The sequence below is a fragment of the Myotis davidii genome, unplaced genomic scaffold, assembly GCF_000327345.1.
Source record: "Myotis davidii unplaced genomic scaffold, ASM32734v1 scaffold3114, whole genome shotgun sequence".
In the NCBI taxonomy this organism is placed as follows: Eukaryota; Metazoa; Chordata; class Mammalia; order Chiroptera; family Vespertilionidae; genus Myotis; species Myotis davidii.
In genome coordinates, this window is record NW_006285924.1 from 9,783 (window position 1) to 20,091 (window position 10,309).

Here is a 10,309-nt window from a genome sequence, read left to right on the forward strand (position 1 = left end):
GCAAGCACAGAGAAAACGCCTCCAATGCCCATCACCAGAAGCGTCAACAAACGCTGTGTGCTCAGACATTGCCATATTATTGGGTCAAAAATAATTGGACTGTTTACCATGTCCCAGTATGGATGGGCCTCAAGTACATTATTCAGACTATTTGGCTCAGTGGATATAGCGATAGCCTGTGGACTGAAGGGTCACAGGTTCAAGGGCACATGCCCTGGTTACGGGCTCCAACCCCAGTGGAGACCATGCTGGAGGCAGACAATCAATGATTCTCTCTCATCATTGGTGTTTCTATCTCTCTCTCCCTCTCCTTTCCTCTCTGAAATCAATAAAAATATTTTTTTAAAAGAAACAATAGCCACAAAGCACTACCTATTATCCAGTTCCATCATGTGAAATGCCCTCATAGGAAATATGTAAATCCAGAGAGTGAGTCTGCAGTTACCCGGGACTGGCAGGGGTGTGATGGGCATGATTATTAGTACGTGTGAGGCCTTCTCTAAGGACTAAGGAAAGGTCTACAACTAGACTATGGGATGGTTACAGCACTCTGCACATATACTAAATGCTGGTCTATTGTGTACATTAAACCTGTGACATTTAGGGCATGCAAACTATATCACAATAAAGTTGGGATAAGAAACAACTTGAGAGAGATCACCTCTCCCTACCTATGTAAAGTGGGCCTGTGAACCCTACCCGGTTTGGCTCATTGGATAGAGCGTCGGCCTGCAGACTAAAGAGTCCTGGGTTCAATCCTGGTCAAATGCATGTACCTCAGTTGCAGGCTCTTCTGCGGCCCCGGCCCTGGTCAGGGCTCATGCAGAAGGCAACCAATCAATGGGCTTCTCTCACATCCATGTTTCTCTCTGTCTCTCCCTCTCTCTCCAACTCTAAAAATCGATGGGAAAATATCCTCGGATGAGGATTAAGAAATAAATAAAAGCCGAAACCGGTTTGGCTCAGTGGATAGAGCGTCGGCTTGCAGACTGAAAGGTCCCAGTTCGATTCCGGTCAAGGGCATGTACCTGGGTTGCGGGCACTTCCCCAGTGGGGGATGTGCAGGAGGCAGCTGATCGATGTTTCTCTCTCATCGATGTTTCTAACTATCTCTCTCCCTTCCTCTCTGTAAAAAATCAATAAAATATATTTTTAAAAAAAAAGAAAGAAAGAAAATAATAAAGGAAGTCTGTGCTCAGAATGACTCTTGAGTCGGACCCTGTAGGGCAGTGGTTCTCAACCTTCCTAATGCTGCGACCCTTTAATACAGTTCCTCATGTTGTGTTGACCCCCAACCATAAAATTATTTTTGTTGCTACTTCATAACTGTAATTTTGCTGCTGTTATGAATCATAATGTAAATATCTGATATGCAGGATGTATTTTCATTGTTACAAATTGTGACCCCCAATTTCATTGTTACAAATTAAACATAATTAAAGCATAGTGATTAATCACAAAAAGAGTATGTAATTATGTATGTGTTTTCTGATGGTCTTAGGCGACCCCTGTGAAAGGGTCGTTCGACCCCCAAAAGGGTCACGACCCACAGGTTGAGAACCGCTGTTGTAGGGTGTGCCACAGCCACCGCTTCTGTCTCACGGCATTGAGGGCCGATCAGGGGGAACAGGCGGGTTTTTGTCTCAGTTCCCCGTGGGTGTGGAGCAGTGTGTGATTGCTGATGCTGGTGTCCCACGTTGAACAGTAATAATCAGCCTCGTCCTCGGGCTGCCGTCCCGTGATGACCAGCGAAGCCGTGTTGCCAGACTTGGAGCCAGAGAACCGATCCGGGATCCCCGAGGGCCGGGAGGTGCCCAGCATCACCGGTTTGGGGGTGGCGCCCGTGACCTGCTGGTACCAGCCCACAGTACGTGCTCCAACATTGTTGCTGTTCCCCGTGCAGGACAGGGTGACCTTCTGGCCCAGAGACCCTGACAGCGAGGCTTCCTGCGTCAGCCCGGCCCGCACCCCGGACCCTGGAACAAAGGACACAGACACACAGTGGGGCTGAGGTCATTTCTCAGGGCGGGCGCTCAGGGGAAGGGAACAGTGTCTCCCCAGGTGCCCCATCCTCCCTTGTCCCGCTCCCCCCAGTCAGTCACCTGAGCTGTGAGCAAGGAGGGCGAGGAGGAGAGGGGCCCAGGCCATGGTGGAGACGCCCACACTCTGCTTCTGAGCCTCAGACCTGAGAGGCCCGCTCTGTCTCTCTTATCCTGTCCCCTCCTGGGAGGGCCCAGGGGAGCCCTTCATGCAAATGCTCCCTCCTCCTGGCGTCCCCGGGGATAAATGTGGTGAAAGCTGTGTGGCTGGGGCAGGGGGCCTCTCGCGGGGCCCTGGGAGGTCACAGCTGCTGGTCCCCAGTGAGCACAGAGCAGAGCCACCAAGCAGGGTTCCCCACCCTGTCTTCCCAGCTGAGGGCCCTCACTGACCCAGCGACAGACCCACAGCGCCCCCTGCTGGTCCAGGGTCCAGATTCACTAATGACCAGATGGGTCACCTGGAGCTGAGCAGGTAGAGACTGAGGCTCTGGAATTCAGCCCTGCCTTTCCCACCCCCTCCCTCTCAGGGCAGGGCTGTGCAGTGCATTGTGGGAATCTGCTCTTTCCTGCTCCTCCCACTGGGTCCTGTGCTCAGAAAGCAGCTCCCCTAACCGGGAACAATTTCCTGGTGGAGCAACCTTTCCAGGGGCTCGAGAGTCCGGAGCCCCTTCAGGCTGAAGCTCTGAGCTTGTCACACTCTGCTCCCCTCTGAGAGAATGGATGCACCTCCTGGAGGTTTCCTAGAGAGGAGGGTGATGGGAAATAGGAAGAGTGAGTGGTCGTTCATTGTTTCCATTTCTTTGATTTTTTCTTTCTACAACCTGTAGCTTGCCTTTCACTTTCTTCTCGGTGTCTTTTGATAAGCAGCTGCTTCTGCTTTTCATGAAGTGGAGTTTATCCCCTTTTTTTTTTCATTCTTGGGACCTTTGTGCCTTCTCTTTGCCAAGATTATGAAAATATTCTTATGTGGTTTCTTAGAAGCACTATTCCTTTGATTTTTACATTTGGACCAAATATCCATCTGGAGTAAATTTTGTGTATTGTGTGAGGTAGGGGGTCGAAGTTCTTACTGTTTTCCTATGTCTGTTGGTCTCTGAGTGTTCTTTTTGGAGAAGTATATTCAGGTCCGCTGCCATTTTTAATTGGATTGTGTTGTGGGTTTGCGTTCTTCCCTTGGGGTTGAGTTGTGTGAGCTCTTATATATGTTGGACATGAACCCTTTATGGGATGATCATTGGTGAATATCTACTTCCATTCTATCACTGGAGGTTGTCTTTTTGTTTGGTTGATGATTTCCTTTACTATGAAAAAACCCTTTAGTTTGATGTATCCCATTGGTTAATTTTTCCTTTAGCTTTCCTTGCCTGAGGAGATGTATTAGAAAAAATGTTGGTAACATTAATGTCAGATATTTTACTGCTTCCTTTTTGGGGGGAGCTGAGTTTTATGATTTCAGGGTCACATTTCAGTCTTTACTGCATTTTGAATGTATTGCTTGGTGTGGAGTCAGGAAGGCAACAAGAGAAGGAGAGGTGCTGCTCCAGTGCCGGGCTGACCCGCTGACCCTGAGCCACGGGGAACAGATTGCTCTGACACGGGTTTCTGTGAAAGAGAGGCTAAGGGACTGTTTTACTTCAGTAATAAAAGCAGTCCTGTTCACCTGCCTCATTGACATTTTAGTGTAACAACAGCTTGAACTCAAATGAACTTCTGGGTACAATCAGCAGGGAACTGTCCTTGAGAAAGCACGTGCTTCTGTTACAGAAGACCCAAGAAAAACCAAGAGATGCTTGAAAGAAATGGAGGGACACTGTTTAATTACGCCAGCGGACTCAGGGAATAGGTTTCCAAATCTGGGGCTGTGTTTTCAATGCTCTTTGAGTCAGAGGAGACTTACACCTCACAGTGGGGTCACTGAGTCTCACTGTAGGTTGATCCAGTTGGGAGCTGAGCCTGTCCCTGTAACTATGGGCAGAGTGGAATAGGGAAAGCCCATTCTTGCAGGAGTCTCATGACAGGATGGATATGCCCTGGGAGAGACTGAGAGGCACATGACCACGAATCCCTAGACAGGAGAAGGGTCCTGGGAGCCCCCCTCCCATGCTGTGTTGGCCATTTCCACCTTCAGGCATTTTCTGCATCAAAGGCTGAGCCAGTCTGAGCCCATGAGGAGTTTCTGGTTGCACTTCCCTGTAGGTTTACATCACTGTGTCAATAGTAACTACTACTACCACCTGTGTGCAGAGCACAGTAATAGTTGTCCTCGTCCTCGGGCTGGGCCCCCGAGATGGTGAGGGCGGCTTTGTTCCCAGAGATGGAGCCAGAGAAGCGATCAGGGACCCCAGAGGGGCGGCTGTTTGTGTTGTAGATGAGCGTGCGGGGAGGCTTGCCTGGGGTCTGCTGGTACCAGCTGGGGTAGTTACTACTAGAGACGGCCCCAGAGCTGAGGCCACAGGTGAGTGTGACTGTCCCTCCTGGAGATATTGACACTAACGGCTCCTGGGTCACCACAGTCTGAGAATCCACCCCTGAAACCAACAGGAGAGAGACAGGTGTAATGATTGACAAAGGTCACCCTGAGACCCTGCTGTTCTGGGTCCCCCAAGGATGCAGAGGCCCTTCCTCTGACCTGAGCTGTGCGCCAGGAGCTGGAGCAGAAGCACCGTCCAGACCATGGTGGGGACACTCACAGGATGTGGCTCCTCAGGCTCCTGGGCTGCAGTGGGGAGTCCTGGGCCTTTTCATGCCTCCCTCACCTATTAGGGGAGAAGGGCCTCATGCAAATCAGCTTCCCCTCTAGTCCTGCCCCAGGGGCACCCTGCTGTCCCCTGGGGGATCTTCAAAGAGGCAGATGCTGGGCCCCCACACAGACCAATAGACTCCACAGTAACTGAGGCCTGAGAGAGGGGGTTGATTCTGTCAACAAGTCAGTGCCCTGGTGTCCTGGTGTCCTGAGTCCTCTCTTCCTTCCCTGGAGGGTGTGAGGCTGAAGGATGAGGAGGGAGTGTCCGCCCCCTCCTGGCCCCAGCAATCTAGTTCTTCTCAAAACTGACCCCATTTTGAGGATCGCTGCTTCCTTCCTCAGGAAACCCCTCCTTGTCTTTGGAGGATCTTAGCAGTCAGTCCTTCCTCCAGCAGTGTCTCTTCTCTCCAACCATGTTCATACCTGAACCAGGAAAAACGATCCGGGGACCAGGGTTGAGGCTCGTAACGCAGACAGCTGCACTGCCAGGCAGGGGTGGCCGCCCTCTTTTCCCTAGGAAGCCACCAGTGATATGATCGACCTTCCAATTACATAGGGTTTGAGGAGAAAATGTCACAGTGTCACCATGATATTGTGAGAAACCTATTAACATCTGACAAAACAAAATAGGAGCATGTGTGTCATGATCAGAAATGAGATCAACACTGAGTGTGAGCGAGTCGGTGTGAACATCCCAGAACAGTTTCCAGTCCCTTTCCCTGAGGGGCAGGGAGAATGGGAGGGATGGAGAAATGTAAGGGGATGAGCAGGGACCACATGTGTCCAGTCGTTGGGGAAGGTGATGCACACACTGGCGTCCATCAGAGGGAAATGACACTGTGGTTGACGGTGTTTATGTTGGAATCACTGTCCAATCATCTACGCATTGAACTGGCACGGTCAATTCAATTTTCTCATATGTCATGTTTCTTCAAGTAAAATATTTTTTGTGGTGTGATTGCTTCTCTTTCTTTGCCTGTGAATGAGGCCTGGACAACAACTCCTGAGGGAGGGGTGGGATAGGAGACAAGTGTGGGTGTCAGAGCTGAGGGCTCATGTGGCTCCTGGGCCCCAGGTGCAGGGAAGTCACACTTGAGTGAGGACCTGCCTGCCCAAGTGTGCAGGGGCCAGTGGAGTGTGTTCCCAGCTGCCTGGCCCAGAGCCCTGAGCTCTCAGTCCCAGTGCACCAGCGCCCCCCGTGACGTCCTGTAGAAATTACGCATGGTGCTTGCAACTCTGCAGCAGGAAGGGTAATAACCCTTTTTCCTTTCAACAATCAAGAGCTCTGTGATCTTCCTGAGGCCACTCCCCAGGCAGGAGAATGAGCAGGTGCCATCTCTGCTGCTGGGGTTGACCCGTTGTTTCCTCAGGCTCCTCGGGACCCGCACAAAAGTGAATGACACGCTACGGTCCCAGACCTTAAAGGAACCTGCTTGTTGGCTTTCCCTCTGTCTGCCTGGCCGCTGGGTTCATTTCTGGTGCATGAGCATTTGGAGCAAAGTGTGAGGCTTACTGTTCACATGAAAGCCCGTCAGTTCCTACCTGGTCTTGATTCCCCTTGGTGATCCTTTAGGGTGACATATGTGGTTGTTGTCTTTGTTGTTGTCTCTGTGGCTGTTGTGAGGGGCTCCTGTCAGAGTCCCAGCCCCCAGGGGACTTGTCTTGGCTTTTTCCCTCTGCCTTCGCCAGGAGAATATGACAATGTCGGGGAACAAGTGTCTTCTGTTCTTTGGTGACTTCTGCAGGTTCTCATTTACTCTGGAACGGTACACTGGCCATACCTGCTTTCGGCTCTTGAGCTATTTCAGATGTGATTCTCTAGTTTTGTGATTACTTTCAGACACGGTTTGACATCAAAGTGTGTTCATATGCATGAAACTCTTCCCCGCTGTGGAGTTCTCTTCTGCCTCATGGGATGTAGAAGTCCTCACTTTCTGTTCTCCAATCTTTTTGGCCTTAAGTATATGTGTGAGGATATCCATGGATGGAATGGGAATTGGGTTTCTAGGTTTAGGGCCAAATCAGCTAACCCTGATCACACATCATCCCAACAACAGCAGAACGCAGAGAGGAAAGAGGGAGAGGCCTCGGGACCACCTGGAGGAAGTGCGCCTCCTCTGAGAGCCGTGTCCTTCCTGAGGAGGCGCCCGGAGCCTGGAGATCACACGCTCCTCACAGTGTGATTTCCGGAAGAAACACCCAGCTTCCTCAGGTGTCAGGGGTCAGAGAATGAACATCCAGGCCAAGGCAGGGAGCAGGGGACACACAGGGCCTGGGAGAGGTCACCTCAGTCTCCTAGGCCACATAAGCTGGACCTCTGCTTTTATAAAACCTTTTTATTTTTCAACTTTAGTTTACATTTAATATTATGCTGTATCGGTTTCACGTGCACTGCATGGCGGGTGCACAATCCTGTGCTTTACAAAGTGTCCCTGGTGCCTGGGCCCCCGGGCACCGCACAGGGCTGTCACAAGGCTATTGTCTGGCTTCCCTGTGCTGTGCGTTCACTTTCCCGTCACTGTTTGGGAAGCAGCACTTAGTGCTTTATCCCTCCGACCTTTTCACTCCGTCTCCTGTCCCCCGCCCTCTGGAAACCATCAGTTTGGACTCAAGTTACTTTGTCTGTTTATTGTGTCCTTGACATTCCTCATTTGAGTGAAATGTTATGGTGTTTGTGTTTCTCTGTCTGACCTACTTTACTCAGAACCATCCCCTCTAGGTCCCTCAGGGCACCTGGGAGCTTCCACAGCGCGGCCATTGTCAGTGACGCTGCAGGGAGCACAGGGAGGTGCAGTTCTTCACGTCAGCGTTTGGGTTTCTTCACATAAATACCGGATGTGGCATCGCTGGGTAATGAGGCAGGTTGGCCTGTAGTTTTTTAAGGCCCCTCCGTACAGCTTTCTAGAGTGACCGCACCATCTGCACTCCCACCGACAGTGCATGAGGGTTCACTCTTCTTCACATCTTTGCCAACGCTTGTTGTTTGTGGATGTGATGACAGCCATTCTGAGGATGTGAGGTGGCATTGCATTGTGGGTTTAATTTACATTGATGTGATGGTCAGTGATGTTGAGTATCTTTTCCTTTGTGTGTTGGCCTCTGTGTGTTCTGTTTGGAGAAGTCTGTTCAGGTTCTCTGCCCATGTTTTAATTGGATTGTTTTGTGGGTTTGCTTTCTCTTCTTGGTGTGGAGTTGTGTGAGCTCTTTATAAATGTGGGACATGGACCCCTTCATGGGATGATCCTTGGTGAATACCCACTTCCATTACATCACTGGAGACTGTCTTTTTGTTTTGTTGATGGTTTCCTTCGCTGTCCAAAAACGCTTTACTGATATGTAGTCCCTTTGGTTTATTTTTCTTTTGCTTTCCGAGTCTGAGAGGATGTATTAGAGAAAATGTTGGTAAGATTAATGTCAAAAATTTAATGACTACATTCTTTTCTGGTTTTATGGTTTTGAGTCTTACGTTTCAGTCTTTAATCCATTTTGAGTTGATTCTTTGATGTGGAGGAAGGAAGGTAGCAATAGGAGGAGAGGTGTTTCTCCATAATTCATGTTGAACCTCCTCCTGGAGAGCTTGTGGGCATCGAGTTTCTGGGACAGGAACAGAGTCCCTGGCTCAGTGGGTCTACCATGGGATACGCATTTCTAACACCCGAGGGAATACTCCATTTCAAGGCCAAAATAAGCATAGAGGTTGTCCCCACAGGGGATTCCTGACTGGGGTGTGTCGTCCATGCTCTTTGAGTCAGAGGATACTTACAGCCTCACAGTGGGGTCTCTGAGACTCACTGTAGGTTTATACAGCTGGGAGCTGAGCCCATCCCTGTAACTATGGGCGGAGAGGAAGAGGGAAAGCCCATTCTTTCAGGAATCATATGACGAGAGGGACCGGCATTGGGAGTGATGGAGGAGGCACATGACCAGGAATAACTAGAGAGGAGAATGGGGCCAGGGAGCGTCCTTCCCATGGTATGTTGGTCATTTCCACCTTCAGGAGTTTTCTGCATCAAAGGCTGAGCCAGTCTGAGCCCATGAGGAGGTTTTGGTTGCACTTCCCCGTGGGTTCACATCACCGTGCAAATAGTAACTGCTACTACCACCTATGTCCAGAGCACAGTAATAGTCAGCCTCGTCCTCGGGCTGGGCCCCCGAGATGGTGAGGGCGGCTTTGTTCCCAGAGATGGAGCCAGAGAAGCGATCAGGGACCCCAGAGGGGCGGCTGTTTGTGCTGTAGATGAGCATGCGAGGAGGCTTTCCTGGGGTCTGCTGGTACCAGCTGGGGTAGTTACTACTAGAGACGGCCCCAGAGCTGAGGCCACAGGTGAGTGTGACTGTCCCTCCCGGAGACACTGACATTGACGGCTCCTGGGTCACCACAGTCTGAGAATCCACCCCTGAAACCAACAGGAGAGAGACAGAGTGTTATTAGGGAGACAGGGTCACCCCATGATCCTGCTTTTATGTGTCCATCCGTCCACCCTGCCCCCAAGGGTGCAGAGTCCCTTCCTCTGACCTGAGCTGTGCGCCAGGAGCTGGAGCAGAAGCACCGTCCAGACCATGGTGGGGACACTCACAGGATGTGGCTCCTCAGGCCTCTGGGCTGCAGTGGGGAGTCCTGGGCCTTTTCATGCCTCCCTCACCCATTAGGGGAGAAGGGCCTCATGCAAATCAGCTTCCCCTCTAGTCCTGCCCCAGGGGCACCCTGCTGTGCCCTGGGGAAAGACTCAAAAGAGGCAGATGCCGGGACCTCACACAGTCCAGGTTGCATGGGGACTGAGATGCTGAGGGAGGGGGTTGATTCTGTCACCAAGTCAGTGCCCTGGTGTCCTGGTGACCTCAGTCCTAACTTCCTTCCCTGGAGGGTTTGAGGCTGAAAGATGAGGTGGGAGTCTCCACTGCCCCTCTGGCCACAGCAATGTAGTTCACCTCAAATCCAAACCACCCCTGGGAACACCGATCCTTCCTCAGTGAAACCCCTTTTTGACTTCATTGGAGGATCTTAGCAGTCACACTCCCTGCAGCGGTGAGACCAGGAGGAGGTCAGATCTCTGGTCTGGGCTGTGATGGAACTGGAGTCTCCCCGACTGAGTCCGGGACCCTGTCCCTTTCCCTTCTGCTGTGGGGCAGAAAGAATGGGAGGGTGAGCAAGGGATTAGGATGTACGGGGGGTGAGCAGTGCACGTGTCCCACACTGACATCCTTCCCGTCCCTCTAATGAAACAGCTTGTCCAGCGAGGGAGGAGGGGGAAGAGCAGAGGGATCGGGGTCCCCATGGGGAAGCCCCAGAGCTCTGCGGGCTCAGGACTCGTTGTTGGAACTGGGTCTCCCATCCCCAAGTGTCTGTGATCCTGGGTCCAAGGCACGCATAGGCCATGTTTCTTCATGCACATGTGTCCCGGGGGTGTGACTGTCCATCTGTCTCTGCCTGGACGTCAGGCGAGAACAACAACTCTAGGAAGGGAGAGGGGGGTGACTAAAAAAAAAAGGCGAGGGTGAGGCAGGGGGGGGGCTCAGGGGGCTCCTG

General features: G+C 51.5%; 3 gene segments (V, D, J or C); all 3 read right to left on the minus strand.

The window, feature by feature from the left end:
* Positions 1 to 1,617: 1,617 nt before the first annotated feature.
* LOC102761277 lies at positions 1,618 to 2,196 on the minus strand. The segment is given in 2 exon segments: positions 1,618 to 1,976; positions 2,103 to 2,196. Coding segments are annotated over 2 exon segments (405 nt in total).
* Positions 2,197 to 4,250: 2,054 nt separating this feature from the next.
* Positions 4,251 to 4,776, minus strand: LOC102761557. The segment is given in 2 exon segments: positions 4,251 to 4,567; positions 4,669 to 4,776. Coding segments are annotated over 2 exon segments (363 nt in total).
* A 3,999-nt stretch (positions 4,777 to 8,775) lies between these two features.
* Positions 8,776 to 9,388, minus strand: LOC102761845. The segment is given in 2 exon segments: positions 8,776 to 9,179; positions 9,299 to 9,388. Coding segments are annotated over 2 exon segments (450 nt in total).
* Positions 9,389 to 10,309: the final 921 nt, after the last annotated feature.